Source organism: Parathielavia appendiculata (genome assembly GCF_033297405.1).
Source record: "Parathielavia appendiculata strain CBS 731.68 unplaced genomic scaffold N657scaffold_25, whole genome shotgun sequence".
Taxonomy (NCBI): Eukaryota; Fungi; Ascomycota; class Sordariomycetes; order Sordariales; family Chaetomiaceae; genus Parathielavia; species Parathielavia appendiculata.
In genome coordinates, this window is record NW_026944244.1 from 134,839 (window position 1) to 155,919 (window position 21,081).

The 21,081-nt window shown below is 57.4% G+C and overlaps 8 protein-coding genes across 8 annotated transcripts; 2 read left to right on the forward strand and 6 right to left on the reverse strand.

Annotated features, from left to right (window-relative positions):
• Positions 1 to 355: 355 nt before the first annotated feature.
• On the reverse strand, positions 356 to 1,435 carry N657DRAFT_637215 (uncharacterized protein; the record flags this gene model as incomplete). The annotated part of the gene is made up of 3 exons (XM_062791493.1): positions 356 to 690; positions 923 to 1,188; positions 1,251 to 1,435. The coding sequence occupies 3 exons, from the start codon at positions 1,433 to 1,435 to the stop codon at positions 356 to 358; spliced, it is 786 nt and encodes a 261-aa protein (XP_062643333.1).
• Positions 1,436 to 2,102: 667 nt separating this feature from the next.
• On the reverse strand, positions 2,103 to 3,477 carry N657DRAFT_684358 (uncharacterized protein; the record flags this gene model as incomplete). The annotated part of the gene is made up of 2 exons (XM_062796670.1): positions 2,103 to 2,755; positions 2,829 to 3,477. The coding sequence occupies 2 exons, from the start codon at positions 3,475 to 3,477 to the stop codon at positions 2,103 to 2,105; spliced, it is 1,302 nt and encodes a 433-aa protein (XP_062643334.1).
• A 305-nt stretch (positions 3,478 to 3,782) lies between these two features.
• Positions 3,783 to 5,088, reverse strand: N657DRAFT_581472 (uncharacterized protein; the record flags this gene model as incomplete). The annotated part of the gene is made up of 2 exons (XM_062789534.1): positions 3,783 to 4,392; positions 4,454 to 5,088. 2 exons carry the CDS (start codon positions 5,086 to 5,088, stop codon positions 3,783 to 3,785), a joined length of 1,245 nt encoding a protein of 414 aa, XP_062643335.1.
• An 884-nt stretch (positions 5,089 to 5,972) lies between these two features.
• N657DRAFT_658956 (uncharacterized protein) lies at positions 5,973 to 7,481 on the forward strand (the record flags this gene model as incomplete). Its single annotated transcript, XM_062794941.1, has 3 exons — positions 5,973 to 6,012; positions 6,043 to 6,087; positions 6,121 to 7,481. 3 exons carry the CDS (start codon positions 5,973 to 5,975, stop codon positions 7,479 to 7,481), a joined length of 1,446 nt encoding a protein of 481 aa, XP_062643336.1.
• Positions 7,482 to 11,402: 3,921 nt separating this feature from the next.
• On the reverse strand, positions 11,403 to 12,961 carry N657DRAFT_581465 (MFS general substrate transporter; the record flags this gene model as incomplete). The annotated part of the gene is made up of 3 exons (XM_062789532.1): positions 11,403 to 11,993; positions 12,087 to 12,346; positions 12,403 to 12,961. The coding sequence occupies 3 exons, from the start codon at positions 12,959 to 12,961 to the stop codon at positions 11,403 to 11,405; spliced, it is 1,410 nt and encodes a 469-aa protein (XP_062643337.1).
• A 261-nt stretch (positions 12,962 to 13,222) lies between these two features.
• N657DRAFT_255310 (uncharacterized protein) lies at positions 13,223 to 13,709 on the forward strand. Its single transcript, XM_062786458.1, has one exon. The coding sequence runs from the start codon at positions 13,401 to 13,403 to the stop codon at positions 13,653 to 13,655; it is 255 nt and encodes an 84-aa protein (XP_062643338.1). The 5' UTR covers positions 13,223 to 13,400; the 3' UTR covers positions 13,656 to 13,709.
• A 729-nt stretch (positions 13,710 to 14,438) lies between these two features.
• Positions 14,439 to 16,557, reverse strand: N657DRAFT_581518 (alpha/beta-hydrolase; the record flags this gene model as incomplete). Its single annotated transcript, XM_062789538.1, has 3 exons — positions 14,439 to 15,047; positions 15,106 to 16,488; positions 16,540 to 16,557. 3 exons carry the CDS (start codon positions 16,555 to 16,557, stop codon positions 14,439 to 14,441), a joined length of 2,010 nt encoding a protein of 669 aa, XP_062643339.1.
• A 643-nt stretch (positions 16,558 to 17,200) lies between these two features.
• Positions 17,201 to 19,970, reverse strand: N657DRAFT_684364 (uncharacterized protein; the record flags this gene model as incomplete). Its single annotated transcript, XM_062796671.1, has 3 exons — positions 17,201 to 19,576; positions 19,649 to 19,673; positions 19,747 to 19,970. The coding sequence occupies 3 exons, from the start codon at positions 19,968 to 19,970 to the stop codon at positions 17,201 to 17,203; spliced, it is 2,625 nt and encodes an 874-aa protein (XP_062643340.1).
• Between the last annotated feature and the right edge of the window lie 1,111 nt (positions 19,971 to 21,081).

A 21,081-nucleotide genomic window follows, 5' to 3' on the forward strand; every position in this document is an offset into this window, starting at 1 on the left:
CCAAGGGGAAAAGGAGCCAAGCTCGAGGTTTCAACTTATGCTCAAAGACCGCTTGCCACGCATCTGACGAGTCCTATCCGAAATTCAGTACGGAATCGAAGGAGGTCCAGAAATGCCCGAGGCAAGCGTAAGCAGGTGTTTCATACCTTTGGCAATGATCAGTTGTGAAAAGTGGCCGATGAACATGTCCTGGAGAGGAATCGATACTCAGGCGCGAGTTTCCAGGATTCTTTGGAGATGATTCCTACAATTCCGAAAATACGGTCGCAGGGTCAGCGCAGACGGCGGAGAAGGTGAGCCGTACCACCTGTAGCAGGTCCAAATTTAGCGGAGCGCCTTGGGATGTATGTTGAACTCAGGGAGCGAGGGATCCCGGCTCAGATCCCCATTGATTTCCGGTCGTTGTCCCGTCTGCTTGAATGTCAACCTCCCCAATCCGGATCACCACCTGCGGGGAGAGTATCAACTCTTGGACCACCCACAGGCGGCTGAAATACCGCCCCTGCAACAGCTCTTTCACGCCTCGAACACCGCTCGCTTGTTCGATATCCTTGGAGCCAAACTTTCGCAACTTCGCCCGACGCAGGTATCTCCCCTCGGGCAACACGGGCGCAACATCAAGACCAAGATAGACCACAACCTGAGTGCAAGAAGCGTAGATCCGACCATGTGGGCAACTTGAGCGGTCCTCTAATTGTCACTATTTCAGTAAGTTATGTCAGCTGCCTAGGCTGCAAATTGTCCTCACGATCGAACACAAGAAGAAGACTGCCAATGGAGAGTTTGACATTCAGGAACGAAAAAGGGACTCACCACCCCTGATTGATACAAATGGCATCAATTCAAGCAAGTCTACCTTCTTGCCAACCTCACAACTCGTAACATCTCCCAGCAGTTGCGTGTGTGGAGCTTCAAATCCCACTTCCCCACGTAGATCGGATGCCGTCGGGGGTGCCGTCCCCCTCTTCGCCGGCCCAGCAATACGAGACTGTCTCGTAAGGCAGGCAGTTTGACAACGCATAGGTCTCGAGGATGACGTGTACAGGGTAATCTGGTCCTGTGTTCGGGACGGGGATTGCCTCGATGCAGGCCAGGGCGGAACTCGCCTGGTCTGAGAGTCGAGGGGTAGATGGAGGATTTTGGGTCAGGTTCCAGTCTGGGAGATCCGGGTGGGGGGACACGGTTGGGCTGAGTGCTGGTCGGAACTCACGATGGGTTCAGTGGTTCGGTAAGGGACTGAGCGCGGTCACCAAAGGCTCATCTTGCCCTGGGGCTGGTCAGGCGGAGGCGTTGGCAAGGGGCTCGCGTGGGATTGCTGGCGGATGATCTCGTCGAGGTCGGAAGCGGCACCGCACGTGAGGCATGCTGGTGTTCGCGTGCTGTGGCCCACGAAGATGTCGGGCGTTGAGCGATCTGGCTTGTGCCATCGGGACATTTTCATGGGAGGGAGGTCTCGATGGCCCATAGGCACTCTTCAGGGCTGAGTTGAACTGTGGGAGGCCAATGAAAACCCTCCCCCCATGCCAGTGTTCAAATGCAGGCGCTGTGAGGGGAATTAGCTGAAGGGGCCATCTCGAGACATGCCGTCTGAACAGAAACACACGGTAGTCTGTCCGTTGCATGGTACGATTCAGACATGGGCTGTTCCATGTCGCCAGCATGGCACATGGCTTGCCCTGTTACGCTTCAAGGAAGGATAATTAGAAAAGATAGTTAGTATTAGCGCATGAATATGGAGGCAGGAACAGTCTTAAAGGAAGCAAGACAAATGGATGAAAAATACCTTAGAACTCAAACATGATCCATCCGTATACATTACTAGGTACTCCATGATTGTCAGGATAGCAAAAATGGGGTAAGTACCCCCTTATGAGACTCCTGCTCCCAGGTTAAAATCCTGTCGTAAGTATTCTCCGAAGCCGAAATTTTATAGAATCCCCACCCCTTTTTCTCTCATAATGGATACAGCGACAAACAACAGAGTATGGGGAGAAACGAAACGACGGAACCATAGCAGGGAGCACATATGTTGGTCCTCCGCTGCTCGGAGATTCCTGCGGAAACTGAACCAACCACCCCCGGACCCCAGGTAGCAGCCGTCGTCAATAAACCCTATAGCCCAAGCTCCCCTCAAGCACCAACCCGTCCACCTCATCCGCCAACCTTCCCAACCCCTCCAACCTCTGCACCACCCTCTCCACACCACACTCATGCCCCTCAGCCCGCCCAACCCCAGAAGTACTCCTATAAACCGGCTCCGGCGACGCAGCAGGCGTAACGGGAAACCTCCCCCCAACAACGCCCCAACTGGGTGGCTTTACCCCGGGCCCAATCCCAACCCCCAGTGGACTCCCCGGCGTCACTGGACCCTGCTGCTGCTGACCCGCCGCAGTATGTACACCGCGCATATACCAAGGCTCCACCTCGCGCTTAGTAGCATTACTACTAGTAAACTCCCTCTCCCGCTCGGAAACCTCCTGCTCCCGCCGCTGGCGGTGTAGCCTCATGCCGGCGTGCACGGATTCCAGCACGGTCGTGGCGAAGCTGATACCCGCGAACGGCTTGGCGGGGCGCGGCCAGACGAGGCGATGTTGGCCTTGCAGGGATTTGATCAATTCGCCTAGGAGGAGCGAGTCGCAGTTGTGCGGAGCGGGGCAGGAGGAGGGAGAAGAAGGGGTCATGAGGTCGTCGAGGGTTTGGTGGAGGCGGGAGAGGGCGGTGGTGAGGAGGTTGTGGCGTTGGGATTCGATGTGCTCTACATTTGTTGGTTTTAGTATGGTTCTTACTTGGGCGTGGTGTGAATATCTTTAGGGATGGACCGGGCTTACTGATGATCTTCTCACGGATGGGCAGGTTGAGAGTTTGGATGGGCCCTGGGGCGTGGACCGCGGCGGTCTTGGTGACGGATTTGAAGATCTCTGGCTGGCGGAAGACGTGGCTGATATACAGCCATAGAATGAGGTCGCGGTTGTAGGTGGTCGGGATGCTCAACTCGAGCTTCGAGATCCATCGGTCGGCGTACACCTCGACGGCGTCGAGCAGCTGGAAGCGGTCCACGAAGAGGGCAATCTGTGACAGGGTTTCGACACTGACGGACTTTGGGACTTTGGACCCACGGCTGTGGATTGCGTTCATGACGATGCTGACTGCCTCGCCATCGAAGCCCTCAGCCAGCTGGAGATGGATGCGGCCATCTGCCTGGCGTGTGGATTTGGAGCCGCCGAACTGCAGCTTGGTCTTGAATATGCGCGATGCAAGGGCGAGGTGTCTGGAAGAGACCTTGATGCGCAGTCCCGACCGAGACGCTGTTGCCTCGTGGTTACCATTTACCCCATTGATCTGATGCCTGTCCCATGGTGCAAAGGGCTGCGCCGAAGGCGGCACAATGAGCAGCGTGTCAGCATCCGGGTCAACCTCGTAGAGGGGTGCGAGGTTTGCGAACGGCGAGGCCACCACGACAAGCTCGGCCGAGTCCATGCTGATTTCTCTCGGTCTTCTTAATTGTGCCCTTGAGTTGCTGGAGAAGCTGAACATAATAAAAAGTCGAAACCGAGGATTTCATTATAGGATCATGAAAGAGAAGAGTGGTTGCGTGCGGGGCATGCTCAATCACGCAATCTGCCAATTATAGGTGTGGCTTGCCCGTTTGGGTGACAAATGGCAGCCGCCCGCAGCGTGAATTTTGTTTGTATGATTGGTATTATCCTCCTAATGAACTCTCAGAGCACTTCCAAAGTACACACCCAAACCAAACTCATATCGTACAATTGGTCGCTACAAACCTAGGCGACCGAGAGGACCAGGCCCTCCTTCAACGCGTCAATCTCCTTCTTGCCCAGCGGGTCCTTCTTGTCAAAGGCCTTGCTCTTGCGCTTGGCGCTGGACCAGGTTGTGATATCGAGGTGGTCGCCGCCAATGGGTGTCTTGCTGGACTTGTTGCCGGCCAAGAACGCCGTGATGCCGCCTCGATCACTCTTGTACTTCTTCAGGCTTTTGGTGAAGCCGAAGGGATCCGCCTTGCCGGTAACTGATTTTTCAGCGGGCAGGTCCACGTCGCCATCGGCTGCATCGATCGTCTTCTTAATGTCGTGGGGGCCGACTAGGCTAATGTCGTACTTGCGGGCGTAGGTGAGAATCTGGTTGTCAAAGGCGTGCGGCTCCCACTTCTTCTTGTCCTTTGCCGGCCCCAGCGACTCCTCATTGCTGTCTTCCAGTAGGCCGTAATCCCGCGCACCGCGGGCGAAGTCCATAAACAGCGCCATGACCAGACCCAGGTTGATGATCTCCGAGTCTTTGGTGAGGAGTTTCTTGCCTTCGAGCTGGGCGAGCATGGACATGAATAAGCGGCCGATCAACTGGTAGGTGTCATCCACAGTATCGCTATCGTCAATTCTGATCGCGTGCTCGCATTAGCTCTTCAAGTTCGGACACACAGGAGGAGGAAAAGACGTACCGAGTTACAGGTGCGGCCAGATCGGTTGCGAGGAACATGGCCAAAGCCTCGCAGACGGCCCACTGCTCCTTGTAGTTGTCGGCGGCTTCCTCGAAGTCGAGGATAAGGTTTTGAATGACCTCCAAGACACCATATCCCTCGTGGTCATTGAACGTGTACATGTTAAACATATCCGGGTATCTGAGCATGCACTGAGTCTGCAGGGTGAAGAACTTGATTTTGCCGGCGGCCGAGAACTTCCAGACATGATCAGGGTGTTCTGCCGCGGGCTTGTCGCACAGGCAGGTTTCGCCGCCGTCGCACTTTGGTCGTTTGGCGCTCTTGTCCGAGGTCTCAGCGTCCTCATTCTCCTCGTCTTCTTCGTCCTCGTCGTCCTCGCCATTCGGGAACGGAGGCTGACACATGCACACAAACTTGTACGCGATGAGCGGGTTCGACGTCTTCATTTTGTATTCGGCATCGGCGTTGGCCGAGCCTGAGACAGCGGCCCATCGCTTGTTTCGAGGGATCGATGTCGGGGGCCCTCCGGCCTCGACGACAGCCGTGTCGCTGCCATCTGTTCCACCGGCCTCAGTGGACGGACGCGATTTCTTGGCTCGGCTTGCGCCGGTTGCTGCGGCACGTTTCGGGGGCATTGTCGCGTTGAAACAAGTGATCTGCTGAATTCCGTGTAATTTGAGGATACGATTGAGCAATTGAGCAGAGGAGAGGGAAGAAAGGGCTTTTCAAGCGAAAGAGAAAGAGAAGCGCACTGACGAAGTGGATTGACGTCAAGATGGCCATCAGTCAAACAGCAAACACAGCACGGGCAAGCGCGTCTGGAATACGCGTCTCAAATGATCGAGCTCAATGACCAGATTGTGTTGGTACGCCTGCCGCTTTAGGGATAGCGCACTGCCTGTGAGAAAGCAATGACATCTGTCAGCCGGGAGGTGGCGAACCTTCCAACTCTCAGTGACTTCAATACTTGAACTTTGACCTCCACATTTCCTCATCTCATTATGCGGCCGCTTCGTCTCGTCTAGATCCTCTGGATTCCCATTCAAGATTCAAGAGATATGCAATTATCGATGATGCTGGCATCTGGAGGATTGCCCGACCCTGGCGGGTTGTAGAATCATAGAGAAGAACCCGTTTAGTATCTCCATTCTCCACCCACACAACTGCAGCGCATGATCCCTGACATGTTCGTGCGGTTCTGGTATCCGTCGCGGACTCACAGAGCCGCACCACTTGGGCCTTCTTTGCACGTATACCGTATAACAGTTAGAAGCAGAGGACAACGGTAACACCCAATCCAAGCATTAAGACCCGACGGGAGTGAGGGGCAGGTCCATCGGCCTTCGGTCGGCTAACCCAATGAGCAACCAAGCTTCGACCCCCGAGCCCCTGGAAGCTCCGCTTTTCCCCTGAATCTTGGCAGGCTGGCTGCAACTTCCGAACTTCAACTCGCACGCGACCTCGCGGTTCTCATGGAACATGTGAAAGGGAACTTTGCACTCAAATCAAGCTGCCCACAATGTCGACTCTGAAAACTCGCTCGAGCGCCGACCAAAACCGTATAGGACAGGAGGAATGGCTCGAGTTAGGAGATCTCGAAGCCGTTAACCGAATGCGCCAAGCCAGCAAGCGAAGTGTTATTGCTTCTCGCTTCACACCCTGGCGAGCCTGGGCATCATCCATGGTCCTTCACATAATCTGCTACCCGAGCTCCGGATCTCTGCGATTAAGACGGACCTCTTGGCTGGACGGCGTCCGGGGCGTCGCCGCCATGACCGTCTTCATCTTCCACGCCATGGGCTGCTGGGCCCCGATCGTGCCCGCCTGGCGCGCCGACACACACCAGACCAACCCCATTCAGCTACCCCTGGTACGGACCATCTTCGTCGCGGGCGGGGGCGCCGTGTCGGTTTTCTTCGTCCTCTCCGGCTACGTCCTCACGCACCGATGTCTTCGCCTCATACGCGCGGGTTCACCGCATGGAGTCTACCCGGCCGTGGCCTCCTCCACCTTCCGCCGCGGGTTCCGGCTGTACCTCCCACCTATCCTCCTCACCTTCTGCGAGATGCTGGCGACGCGGTTTGGCTTCGCGCCGCCGCTCAACTTTGAATTCATCCCCGAGCCCACCTTTCAGGGCCAGTTTTGCGACTGGCTAGTCGAGACCAACCGCCTGGTCAACCCAATCCACAACTTCAGCGGCGCCATCCGCGGCTTGGTCCAGCATCCCAAATACGACGCCGTCATCTGGACCATACCAGTCGAATTTTACGGCTCCATGGTCTGCTATCTCCTACTCCTCACCCTGGCCCCCGTGTCGCGCAACACGCCCAGAATGGCCTCGGTCGCGAGCCTCAGCCTCCTCAGCATGGCCCTGGGAAGCTGGAACATTTTTTGCTTTACCGCGGGGATGCTCCTGGCCGATTTCAACCTAGGCCAGGAAGAAGACGACTCCCCCATCATCGCCCGCACGACCTCCACCCGGAAACACCGCCTCTTCCTCTGGACCACCATATTCTTGGTATCTTTCTACATCCTAGGCTTCCCGACCCTCGTCTTCCCAGACGCCCGAACAAATCCCATGCCGGGCTTCGAGACGCTGCGCGCGCTCATCTCCGTTGCGGCCGGCGGCTTCGGCGGGGCCATGGAAGACCCGGCGCGCTTCTGGTGGTCGATTGCGGGCGTCGCGCTGCTGCTGTCCGTCTCGCAGCTGCCGCGGCTGAGGGCCGTGTTTGAGACGTATCTGTGTCAGTATCTGGCCAAGATCTCGTTTTCGCTGTATTTGGTGCATGAGTTTTGTCTTGTCTTGTTCGGCTTGAAATTGCAGGGGTTGTTGATGTGGTTTGCGGGCGTGGAGACGCAGAGTAAGGGGATGGGGTACTGGGTTATTTGTGTAGTGTGGTCTGTGATGTTTACGGTGCCTGTTTTCGCGCTGGCCGCGCAGGTGGAGAGGTGGGTTGATGTGCCGAGTGTGAGGTTTGCCAAGTGGTTGGAGGAGAGGTGTTTGAGAGTGTATAAGAGTTTGCATTGATTGTAACTAGAGGTACAGGGGCTGGGTCCCTGTCCAAAATTCTTGTGTATAATGCCTAATCAACAAAGTATAACGTTAACGTGTTTGATAAGCGAGCGCCGCGGATAAGCGAGCGCCGCACTTTTACCTACCCTATAACAACTATCCTCAATTGCAACACACCAACACTAGGAACCAACTATAATGACATCAGAAACAGCTGAATTAGACGGTTCTCCAGCCTCCTGGCAAGTGCGTGCGTTATGGCCAGGCTTGCCGCAGACACCACAGCACCGAACCTTCGTGCGACCCCCACCTACACCACTCCCTTCCGGCTGTGTTTCTTGCAATGCCTCCCCGCCCACAGTCTTCTGGTTCAGCAAATTCTGTGCATCTTGTACGGAAAGTGATCCTCCAAGCTGCACACGTGTTTTTTTAGCTCTCCGGCGCTTGCTTAGTGCCTCATTGGCATTGCGGAGCGAAGAGACCTCTGACCGAAGGAGAGCCACCTCGTGCATTACAGCCATTGTACCCTTAGTAAGCTGGTCCACAGCAGCCAACATCGAAGTCGGGGAGCTATTTTGATGATTGGCAATGCGAGTCTTGATGAGCGTTGACTGCGAGTTGGCTTCTCGGGGGTTGTGTGGCGTCTGGAACACCAAAGGTTGTGGGGTGCTGGCTCGCAAGGTCAAGGGTGTTGGCGTACGAAGCCTCACATCCAGCTTGGAAAGCACCCTCTCTGGATCATATGGCACTAGGCCAGCCCCTGAAAAGCCACCCTGTATGTTCTTCTCCGTTATGGAGGCAAAGAAGGCCTCGCGGAAGGCACAGAGGAATTCGAGCTTGCTCACGTGGTTGATATGCGCGCGCATCAAGTCCTCAATCTGGCGACCGTACGCCTGCTTCAGTGGCCCAAAGCAGCCAACATCGAGTGGCTGGAGCTTGTGGGAGGAGTGCGGAGGCATGCAGAGCGTGATGATGTTGTTCTGCCGGCAGTAGAGCTCGAATTCGGTCGAGTGATGGCTTTCTTGGCCGTCGAGGATCAGTAACCGGTATATGCCCTTTGTCCGGGACGCCGTATGGCGATCGAAGTGCTTGATCCAGTCGAGGCCTACTGCATTGTTGGTCCAGCCATTGTCGGTGGTTGCGATGTGCCAGTCGGCCGGGAGGTTGCACTCGGTGTACCAGTTGGCGAGGTGATACTGAGCGGCCAAGATGATGAACGGCGGGATGGCCCAGCCGAAAGCATTGACTCCCTGGATCACCGTTGCCCATTCGCGATTGCCAGGCTGAGCCAGTTTCGCCTTACTCAGGCCGTCCGAGGTCGTGACCACCATACCCGCGAGGATGATGCCCATGATGAACCCGGTCTCATCGAAGTTGTAGATATCATCCTCTACAATGCCGTACTTGGCTATGGTATTCCGTACAAGCGCAAACCACTCGCCAATGACCTTTGGATCCTCGCATTTAGCCCTCTGGTAGTCGTACCGACGCGTATAACGCGTACAGAGCTCTGGCTGGCGTTTGACGAAGTTGTGTGCCCAGCGTTTGCCGACAGGAGGCGCGTCGCGTTCGCGGAGCAGTTGGTTGGCCATATCCTCCACACCACGCAACCTAGGCGGAAATCCTCGTACAACTAGCTCGATGACATATTGAACAATAGCCTCCTCTTCCCATTGCGTAAGCTTCCTCGATTTGGGCACAGTATCGCGTTGTGCAGGTTTCCCGGCGAGTCGACGACGGATGGTTCGGTCGGCAATGTTGTATATCTTTGCTGCAGCTCAGCCGTCAAACCCACTGCGCGGCCCGGGCGCACGCGGCAATTACCGCTGCTCTGTGTGAAGGCGAACTAAGCTTCCCGCCTGTCGCCGGCCGGCATTTCTGCCATGTGTGGTGGTGCGAGGCCGTAACCATGGAGCTCTGGCCGGGGTGCGAATGTTGGATCAAGCTCCTGTGGGCGGTGCCAGCTGCCATGCAACTCGGGCGTCCTGTGAGCCATCACCGTGTTGGCCATCTCGTGGATCTGTGAGCTATCGACTTCTAGCTCGGCGTGTGCAGCGCCGTACACCCCCGCAAGGTCAGTTCTTTGACTCCCCTCCAGCTCCGGCTTGACCCTGGGAGCAAGGGCATCGTGCCGCCTCCCGATGTTGGGTGTCCATCTTGTCGGGTCCGTTTGCGCCGCACCCAAAGGACGAAGAGGAGGCCGACCGCCATCATGGGAACGGCAAGCGGAACGGCGACTCCAATGCCGATTCTGACCCCTGTTGACAAACCTCCACTACTACCGCCGGCGGTGTTGCCTGAGTTGGCGACGTCCGAACCACTGCTAGGCTGCCCATCCGGTCCGGTCTCGGTTGGTGCCGCCTGAGAGGAGCCCGCTCCGGTAGATAAATAAGGGGGAGAGCACTTCCGCCGATAAAAACCAGCCTCCTTGCGGTTGCGATGGGTCCGTCAGCCAACTCGGCTGCATCATACGTGTTCGCGACCGTGGCCGTGACGGGCGACGTCGAGCAGCCCGATTCGTATGTATAGCTCAAAAAGACCTGTCCTGGCGTGCCAGCATTGTGCATCGCATCTGATTGTCCGAAGCACATGTAGCCGCTGTGCACGGAGGAAGGGGGGTGAGTCATGGCCCGAAACGTTGCAGGTGGTGCAGCAGGCTTTGATGTTGTGCACCTACCTAGGACAGCATCCCGTCGCCGTCTCCCCCTCGAAGAGCATGTTCCAGATCTCATTATTGGCCGTGACTATGTACTCCGTAGTCGGAGCGGGCTCTCCCTATTTACGCGCAAGGGTGCAGGCGGGCATGTAGCCGGACAAGCACCCAGTCCCCAGCGAGTAGACGGGGAATTTTGTGAGGTAGCCACCGTCGCTGTTGATGAAGGAGCCGAGGGCGCCGGGGAAGCATGGTTCTGCGACGAGGCGCACAAGGACCTGGTCTGTTCCCGTGCCATGGGCTACGCAGCGTTCTCCCGGCTTTTCAACGAAACCACCGCTTTGTGCGGAAGTTGACGAAAGGTACATCGCATCCGCTTGCCAGCGTGAAGGTCGTGGTGAGGGCGCCAAGATTTGCCCTCGACACGGTCGTCGTCAAAGCCATGGCGACAGTGGGCACGAATCTACGCTGCTAAATGGTTTTGTATGAAGGATGCCAAGATTTGAGAATGGTAACAAATGCTTCCCCTAAAGGGTCCGGAGAGTGGCGTACAGCCTCGCGGGGCCACCCCCTGCAAGTTTTGAGGGGGAGCAATCCGAAATCCTCAAGGCAGGCCGGCGGGAAGTTATGCCGGAGCTGACTTTGTCTCGCCCTTGCCGTCACCTTGACTTGACCAACCTACGCGGTTGTTATTGTAGATGTTTTGTCAGTGTTGAGGAAGAAGACAGCCAAATACACAGATACACTCCCTGGGCCGAAGACTACCTGATCGAGGCGCGTAGATCAACCGATAAGTTCCTGGAAGGCCATTGCCCGAGGCCTTGAGTCGTCCAGGAAGATAGCCTGCATATCAACATCACTGTTTCCGCCATGATAATCCTTGCCAAACTCAGAACCCCGTCAATCCCGGACTCCCAAAAAAAAACCGCCATGCTCAAAAACTATTGGCCCAACTGCTCTCTTCCTTCGCCGAATATTGCCTTACCACAGTAAATGTTAGAACAGTACCACAGAGGTTGAAAAAGATACAGAGCTGTGCCGAAGGCAGGGTAGCCAGCGCGTTCATGGTACAGGCATGTTTGCGTCAGAACGCTAACAACTAATGTCCATAAAGCAGATGTCAATAGGGGCCTCCTGAACACAGCAGCCGTAGACGGTGGGCTTGAGCGGGCGCAGGCGGCATCAATATTTCTAGCATGTTCACCCACCTGCGTGATTTCTGAGGAACCTTGAGAGAAGAGAAACCTTCTATTGTCTTTTCCGTTCTAGAGTAATTAACAGAACTACACCAAGTACCTGAACCCTTTACTCAGCGTCTCCGGGCCCGGAGCCGTCTCAACGCCCTTCTCACTACCACCCCCAGCCGCACCCCTTTCTTCCTCCTCCGCCAACAGCCGGTTCATCCTCACCAACACCATCTTGAACACCGCACACCCCAGGATCGTAACTCCAAACATAGCCGTAACAATCCCATAGCTCTTACGGAACCCATCCTCGGTCAAGTTCCACACATACGAGCCCGCGACATTGCCAAGCTGGCTGAACGCATTGATCATGGCAATCGCCACAGCCCGCTTGGCGGGCGGCCGCGGAAACGACGACGAAATCCACGAGTAAAACACGATGAAGCCGGCGTAGCTGCTGGCCTGCAAAAAGAGGGCGAGGTAGCGCGCGGCCGTGTTGAGCGTCGACATGGAGATGACGAAACCGACCAGGCCCAGCAGGATGGGCAGCGTGATGTGCCAGAACTTGTCCTGCGTGCGGTCCGAGTGCCACGCGTTGAGCAGCGAGACGAGACAGGCAAAGACCCAGGGTGGGGCGGACATGAGCAGGGTCGGGACGTAGCTGAAGCCGAGGGTGCCGGTGAGGGTAGGCTATGTGAATTAGGTGTACTGTCAGTCAACTTTGCAGGCGAAGATGGAGCAGGAATGATTTTTTTTTTGGTTCCGGGGGTGGGAATTGCGTACGAAAAAGGCGTTGAAAGAGAGACCGACGACGTAAGCGGTCAGCGTGAACATCATCAGATAGACCTTGGGATCCTTGAGCGCCATAATCAGGCCGGTGAAGACGGTTTGGCCCTCGTCGCTGTCGGCGATGCCAACGTCCTCGGTCATGCGCAGCTGCGCAACGTAGCGCTCCTCCTCGGTGAAGCCGCGCGTGTTGTGTGGCAAGTCGGGCAGGATGAAGACGGCGACGATGGCGATGAACATGGTGGCGGCGCCCTCGACTACACAAAAAGCTGTAAGTTTCAATACACCAGGACATTTCAAACTGCCCACTTACTGAAAAACAGCCATCGCCAGGCGGCATGGCCTAACACGCCCTGCATGTTGGACAGGACGCCGGCTCCGACCAGGGCCGAGAAGGCGTTGGAAATGAGATTGCCGCAGAACAAGAGAGCGTTGCGGGTGGTCAGCTCGCGACGCGTATACCACTTCGACAAGATGAGCAGAGCGCCGGGGAGGAACGTGGCCTCAATGAAGCCCAGGAAGAAGCGAATGGCGACCATGCCGCCAAAGCCCGTCACGATGCCCGAGAGGGTCGAGACCAGTCCCCATAGCAGCATCGAGCAGCTGATGTAGATGGACGGCCGCGAGACGAGGTTGATGGCCATGTTGGAGGGCACCTGCATCAGGATGTAGCCGACGTAGAGGATGCTGAGGCAGGTGGCATATTCGTTGTAGGACAGGTTCAGGTCGTCCTGCAGGCCCTTGAGGCGGGCGGCGGCGATGTTGTTGCGGTCGAGATAGTTCATGATGTATAGAAGGATGAAGATGGAGCAGCGCGCATCCAGCTTGCGCTTCATGCTCCTCTCGACCTCGACGCGCCGTTCGGGCGTCATAGTGATTGCAACCCCCGTCCCGGGTCTTGCCATCACCGTTCCCGTCGCCTCATGCTGGTGGGCTTCCGTCTTCTCCGGATCCATAGTCGTGGTGGTGCTTCGGAGGGAAAGAGTCTCGGAGCGAGGCGCATGTGCGACATGGGAAGAAACAGCGAGCGGGCCGTCATACCTATATCTTTTCTGGGAAAGCAGCTGCCCCGTGGGGTCAAGTCACACATCCGGGGATAAGCAAAGATCCGGGTGGATGACGCTGTCTCGCCACTCCGGGGTGATTCCCGGGGAGACTTCTGCGGCGATGGAGCCATGTGGTTGAATCCGTCAAAGATCGTCAAGCTTTCTGGGCGGTCAGAATGCCTAAACGGCAGAGCCAGTCAAAGCCCGGCTTCGGTGGGCCCCAACTCCGTCCCCGGACCTGGACACGGTAGAGAGAGGTCGGACAATGCGGAGCCGTGGGCCAAGTCTCGAGACTGCTTGCCCCGAAATGAAACCTCATGAACTCCAGTACCTGACCATCGTAAACAGTTTGCTCCTACACAACGGCAGCGTGTTCGGAAAACCCACGGTCCTGAGCATTCTTTTGGGCACCAGTTTAGTCTGCCTCGCCACATCCTCTGCTTCACACGTCACCCGATTCTGGGAAACCTGGACAGAGGCAAGAGTGGGGAGATGTGTGCCAAGTCTCCACTACATATGATGCAGGTAAGGTTACATTCGGTCCTTTTCCCATCAAGTTCAAGTCCAGTACTCCGTGTATGGCGAGCATGGATACGGTCTCAATCAATGCCGCGGGCGCAGAGGACGTTTTAACAGAGTTTGTGCAGCATGTACATAATGGTAAGTGTTTGCTTGTGGATGACTCCGGAAGTCCGGATGCGTTGCGCTTTAGTACGCTGGAGATGAACGATTTCGCGAACAAAGATGGGGAACTGGTGCAATCCAAGTGGGGTTACACCTACCGTACGGAGCGTACCTCCTGCTGTAATCATTACCGCATAACTAGTTAAAGGCTCTTCATCATTATTAACCAACACCATTGCCAGCGTTACGACTAGGCGCGCGTAGCTTCAATGAATACATTGTCCAGATCAAAACGTACCTTATATTCGATTCGGAGTGTTGCCTAAGTTGGTCCCAGTCGACACAGCTCATACGCCCCGTCTTCTCGGACCATAGGGTACTGTTCGACTCGCGCTGCCATCAGAATGGCAGAGGGAGAACTGTAATCATATGGTTACCTTTCATGGAACAACATTGCATCAATTGACAGGACTGCACCCTCGCACCCCAAGAGGCTGCTTGTTCGCATTGGGCAAGCAAGAAAATCAGGTTCCCGACAGAGAGGGGGTGAAAGAAGCCAGGAACGGAAAAAAGGGGGAGAGAACTTGAACTAGGCAGAGACAGAGGAAAGCAAGGAGAAGTGTTTCAAGTGTGATGGAAAATATGGCGTGGGATCAGTGGAAGTGCAGACTAAATCCCATCACGTTGTTTGACCACCTCTTGCGAGCTTCATGACTGCCGCCATGTCCAGATCATTGTTCTTGCCAACCCCCCATCTTTGCATCGTCTCCATAACCTCCTGCAGATGCCGCCACCCGTCGGCCATTTCCCGCTCCTCGGCCGCCCACGCGTGAACCTCACTTGTGCCGAGCCTCCTCCACGGCGCCTCATCAGCTTCGCACTGCTTCCACTTTCCGTTAAAGTTTTCGTCGACCTCCTTGGGAGGCGGAGGAAGCTTCCCCGTCGTCACATAGTCCCTGACGGCTCTAGCAGTGCACCTCGACACCGCCGAGAGGGTGCAATGACCCTGCGACTTTTGTTCCAGCAGGCCGGCGCCCTTGAACTTGAGGGCCATTTTGACGGCCGCCTTGAGCGGCGTGACGGGGTCGTACGTGTTGGAGAGGAAGAGGACGGGGTTGGCCGTCTCGATCTGGTTCGCCGCAGCCCAGGGGTCGGTCGGAGCCTGGCCCGGCGGAAAGATGTCCCAGCCGTTACACTGTAGCATCAGGCCCATCCAGATGTCAGCGAACTGCGAGTTCGCGGCCATGGCTTGGTAGGCCGAAGTTATTTCGGGGACAGTCATGTTCACCTGGGAGACGTCAACACTCTAGATAACCATTTGGGATAGGAGTCACCCCCTGACTCACCGGGTGTGTCTTGTCCCCGCACATGATGGCACGCTGAGCATCCGTCAACATGCCCAGTACCGATGGGTTGTCCGATATGCTGCACACAAGCTGTGGATCTTGGGTGAATGCGCCCAGTTCCTCGAACATATCCTCGTAGATGAAGTTCAGCACGGATGCCAGGACAGGGAACCCCTGAATCGGCGAGTATAGAATTCTGAACACGATGTTCTTGACCTGACTGGCCCGCACGAGGACCGGATATTGATTCTCCGGGTGGTTGAACGTGAGCGGGCTGGTCTCCAGCCGGTCCATGATGGCCTCGTACCTCCTCTGCACAACCGCCGCCTCATCGCCCTGCCGGTACAGCTGACACTTCCTCCCAGTCTCGGCACAGAACTGGAAGAACGTCCCCAGCACGTTATCGGCATCCAACAAACTCTCCTTCCAAACCGGTTCCTCATAAAACTCGGCATCCACCACCCCATCCAACACCAACCTCCCCACCCGCTCCGGAAACGTCCGCGCAAACGTCGCACCAAGGTACGTGCCATACGAGAACCCCCAATACACCAACTTCCCCCTCATCTCATCCGCCACCCCCCCGTCGAGGGTATCAACCCACTTCCCCCACGCCTCGACGATCTCAACCATATCCCTCACCACATTCCTCGTCGCCGCCCACCTCAACACACTGCCACCCCCATCCGAGTCGTCACCAACCAGCCCATCCTTCCACCGACAGAGCCCATTCACCCCGCGCTGCGCCGCATCCAGATACCGCACCGCCACCTCGCTCTCTCCCATCAGCCCGTACGCCGCATTCATGTTCTCCCACTCCAACCGGTGCAGCAGTCCCGTCATGACGTCTTCCTCACACCCCGGCCGCCCCCGCCTGCTTCCGCCATCACCACCATCATCATCATCATCACCCGCGTTATTGTCGCTGTTGTTGTCGTAATGGTTGGCGGTGGTGGGATGATGACGATGGCCCGGACTCGGACGACGACAGCTCTCCGGCGGCGGTTTCGCCCAGCAATCCGCCCTGGGCGTCGTGAAGCCTATGCCGCGGGGATCGAAGCCCAGGATGGGCTGGTCGGGACCAAGGATCTTTTGCATGGACGGGCCGACGAGCAGGGCGAGGGCGACGCCGGATCCGCCTGGTCCGCCGGGATTTACTAGCAGCGGGGATTTCATCACCTTTTCTGTTAGCAAGGATGAGGAGGACGATGACTCGGCGGGGAGCAGGAGTAGGGCGATGTCGACTCTGGGGTGGTTATTGTCCTGCGACGAGACGTTGAGCGGGCGGGCGTAGTCCATGGGCACGGTCAGGCGGGCGCAGAGGAAGGAGCGGTGGATGAAGGTGTAGCATGGATGCCAGTGCAACTCGGAAGAGGGGGTTATCTGGAGAATATTAGTGAACCAGAAAGGGGAAAGAGGTTGCAGAGGACTGACTGATTCCCATGGATTCATGGGGTCATCGTGACGGATGTGCGGTGCCTTGTTGGAGCTGCGAGGCCCTTGGCTGAAAACCCCAATGTCTCGATTGGTGAAGTAACCCAGAAGGAAGATACCAAAGAGCAGCGCGGCAACGCGGAACCGCGTCTTGGAGTCCAGCCGTCTGGACTTGTCATTCCACGCCGGGTGCTGCGGCGCCAAGACATCGCCTGCACTCTTTTCGTCCATCTTGATCGCCTTTGATCTCGTAGTCAAAAGTGGATGAACTTCCAGACTCCTCTTTATGGTGAGGAGATGCGAGATGGCAGGAGAGTGATTTTAAGGTTCTGATCACCCCGCATTAAAGAGGCGGTACGGAGTATGGCAGCCTTAAGAGCTGCTGTGAGTGGTTAATTACGACAACCCTCATCTGCCTGATCTTGGCGATCTTCTTCTTCCTCGTGACGACGACTTCATGTTCTCACATGCTGAACACCGCAAACTCTCAGCTGGCAAGCAGGACAAGCATTACCAACGAGTATTTGTCTCCATAAATCTATCAGACACCTCGCTGAACGTCAATCATGGCGACAGGATATCACATATGGCCCCCTTCATCCAATCCCACCGCCCATGATATTTCTGTTTTGCCAACCAAGTAGTGAAACCAACCAACCCATCAAGCAAGATATTTAGACTCGCCCTGCTGAAACAGCCAGTCGCGGTTCGCATCCACCATAAAGTCTGTAATGTTGAACTCGCCCGGCACGCCAACGACGGCGCCATTTCCAGCCGCCGCCGCATCCATCCCATTCCCGCTGCCATCCGCCCCGGCGGCAGCGGCAGCGGCAGCCGCGCCGGTCCCCGGCCCGACCGGCAATCGCGGCACATTGAAAAAATCAAACACGTCGAGATACTCGAGCTCGTTCGGCGCCGGCGTCCTCGACGCAGGCGTGACACTTGCCAGCCGGCTCTGCCACGCCCCGGCGCCACCATTCCCACCACCCCCATTATCATTATTGGTAGCACCACTCCCCCCAGCCCCATTCGCCGCATTCGCCGCTGCCGCCGCAAGCGGAGGAACATGCCTCGGCTGGCGACTAATCAAAAAGTCCAAATCAAACGCCGTGCGGCGCATATCCGCCAGGATCTTGACACTCCCGGGGACCTCGCCGCCGCCCTGGCGCTCGCTGTCGCGGTGCTCATCCAGCACGCGACTCAGCAAGCTGCAATACCTCGCCGCAACGGGCCAGTACCGGCCCATCTCGCGCAGCGTGTCGACAAACGCGCCAATCTGCGGGCTGAGCTTGCGCTCGACCGTGCTCCCGTGCACGAGCAGCACCCGGGCGGCGACCCACAGTGTAAAGGCAAAAGGCGGGCCGAGCTTTGCCAGCAGGCCGTTGGCGACGACGAACTCGCACAGCGCCGAGATGTTCTCGACGGCGGCGTGGCAGCGCTGCGAGGCTGAGTAGGACGGGGTGAAGATGGGCGAGCGCGTGGTCGGGTAGGCGGCCGACGAGTGCAGGCGGATGACGGCCGTGTGGTAGGTGGCGTGCAGCATTACCCAGCCGCAATTGAGCGTCTTGGCCGACGCGGGCTGGAAGAGCTTGGCCATGTTGCCGTACTCGCCCGGCAGGCCGAACTTCCAGGCCGCGAGCGTGTTGTCGAGCTCCTTGTAGCGCATCTGCCACGTCTCGACGTCCGACAGAGCGCTGATGTCGACGGGCTGCTTGAGAAACTTGTGGATCTTGGAGAGGATGCCGAGGATCTCGATGTAGTAGCTGAAGGCGCCGAGGTTTTCGGGTTTGTCGACCTCGTGCTCCGAGGCACCGCCTCCGCAGAGACTGCCCGGCTTGGTGTCGTCAGTGCGAAACCAGCGCGTCTCGACTTTTTGGTTCTTGATCCACAAGTCGTCTCTGCATGGCAGGGTGCGGTCAATCTCGTTGTCGTCGACGCCAAACTCAAAGGCTGTCGCGATGGTGGCGTACCGGTCGAGAAGATAAACCATCCAGAACAGTCGCCGCCGGGATTCCTCCTCGATGAAATCGCGTGGTTCTGGAAGGATCATGGCGCGCAGTGTGTAGATGGACGAATAAGTAGGGGCCACGGCAAACGAATTGCTCTCGACGGCCAGCCCGAGCTGCACCACGGCGCGCGTGATGAGCGCCATGATGTTCCATCCCGGGGGGCCGTTGCTGCTGCCGCAGAGGTCGAGGGCCAGGATAACAAGCGCCTGCAGCGACTTGACAGTCAGGTGGTCCATGCCGTACAAGAGCACGCGCTGCTTGGATGCATCGTGGTAACGCTGGCGGCTTTCTTCGGTCAACCGCGCGTCCGTCGAGAAGCGCAGCGCAGCGGCGACTATGGCGTGGAGCAGAATCTTGTCTTCCTCGTCGATCATGGACGGCCCGAACAACGAATCTAAGGTGGTCTTGCGATTCAAGATAGGACACCACGTGTTGATATGCTTGAAGTAGAGATCCACCAAGGCGTACAACAAGTCGTATGGGGGAAGCTCTTGTTCCGAAGCCATCTGTGCCGAGTTGTGCGTCGCCGACGACGGGGATTGCAAGTGTGCAGCATGGCCGGTGCCGTAGTACTCCTGGACCGCGGCGCTAACGGCGGCTGGGAACGAGTCATGGCCCGACGACGTGGACAGACCAAAGTCAATGCTCGTCGAGGGCTTCTGGAGGAACAGGGCCGTCTCAGCCTGTGGTGTTCGGATCGTGTCGTGGCTTGGCCGTGCGAAAATCGGCGGTAATGTGTCACGCGGCGTGCCATGGTCACTCGGCAAGCTGGCGTTGCTGTCCTTGAAGCTCGGTGGTGCGGGGTGTGTGAGGGCGCTGCCCTGCCCACTCCCCGGGCTGGTGTTGGACGTCAACGACTGCAAAATCTCGGCGTGCACCCTTAATCTCTCCTCCAGCTTATCGAGACGCTGCTCCAGCTCACGCCCGTAACCCGCGCGCAGCCCCGGCTTCTTTCTCTCCTTGTACTCGCAGAGTGCGCCGTTGCGGCTGCACCACCCGCATGACGGTTGTCCCCGATCGCATTTTACCTGTAGGGGTCAGTCGGGTCCAATTGGCGTCGGCGGCGGTGTCGTCGCGCAAGGGTATGGTCCGAAACCTACTTTACGCTGCTTGCAGAGCTCACACCTGGGGGAAGTATCAGCATCGGACTGGCAGACCCATAGTCCCATCCGCTGGAAGAGCCAGCACAGCAACTTACGACACGGAGATGGGCCGCTTGCGCTTGCCCAGGCGGGTTACCTCTTGGTGGTCGTCGTCGTTGTCGATGTCGTCTCCACTTTGCTGGCCGCCATCGTCGCTGTCTGCGGGGTCGGGCTGTGGAGGATGGAGCAGCTGGGAGTGCGGGTGCTGGGGTGCGGAAGGCGGCGACGTCTGGAGCGGCTGGTGGCCCTGACCGTTGTATTGGGGAGTTTGGGCCTGCATCGTGCCAGGGGGCCCGCGGCGAGTGATCGCCCGGCCGCGACGGCGGTTGACGACGGGCAAAGGTGTCAGCCTCAGCGTTGGGAAAGGGGGGAAAGTGGGCCGAAACAAAGGCCGATGCCCTGCCGGGATGCGGCGCGTGCTGTCTCGGGTGTCGGGGCCGAATTGAGACACGTGCCGAAACCCAAAAAGATGCAGTCGCCCAGCTTGCGCGACCGCGTCTTCTCCCTGGTTCCGGCCAACGAGCAGGTGCAGTCACTGCAGTGGCCGCCGATAAGCCCGTGGAGCAGTTCGGGGTAATGATGAGTAGAGAAGCGAGACGAAGCAGTGGAGAGGCCAGCATGGGCCTCGGCCGTTTTTATCGCGGGCCAAGTGCGCCCGACTCCCGAGTCTGATCCCTGCACGCCCCTGTCACCCGAAGTCCGCCCATGTGGTCTGGGGTCACAAGATGTGGGGAAGCGAGATTGGAACAATGCGGGGAAGCCAGGTGCCGACAGTCGGCGTTTCCCTTCGATCGGCTTTCATGCACTGTTTTCTCATGAACAAATGACCGTGGTCGGTGCAGCGCCTCAGTTCAAGCTACCATACGACAGCCTTAGCTACGATAGCGATTAGGCACACAACTTTGAAGCTTGATTCCCAGAGTCCGATAGTTTGCATATCACACTTTCGTTCCATACGCTGAGGCCACCAGGCGACGCCGAGTCCCTCCTCGATGACCTGCAGCCGCCGCTTGGCGATGCAACCTTGGCTCTTCCTTCTGCATTCTGGAAACCAAATCCACAATGCAAAGCCGCTAACTTAACTTGGGGTCCTGAGGGACCGTTGAGTTCCAGGTTGGCTTGCTAATGGACGATCCGGAAGGCGTCCATCGCCATGGCAGACCGCACGGTTAAACTGCCGACGAGAGCCAGTTCGGCATCACGGACCTGTTCTTGAATCACCAACTGGCCGTCTCGGAGAAAGACCCAACGAGCCAGCACGGGGGAGGGGTTGGTTTGAGTGGTGAGCGTGTCCACGTGTTATCGTGGGGGTACTGAGGGCGGCCCTGGGTCAAACCCAACTCCCATCTCGATGTCTCCATCATCGGGATAACAGTGCCCGACTCCTACCC

Excerpts from the sequence above, each read along its gene's own strand:
- N657DRAFT_255310 (XM_062786458.1), top strand. The coding sequence starts at position 13,401 with ATGCGGAGCCGTGGGCCAAGTCTCGAGACTGCTTGCCCCGAAATGAAA.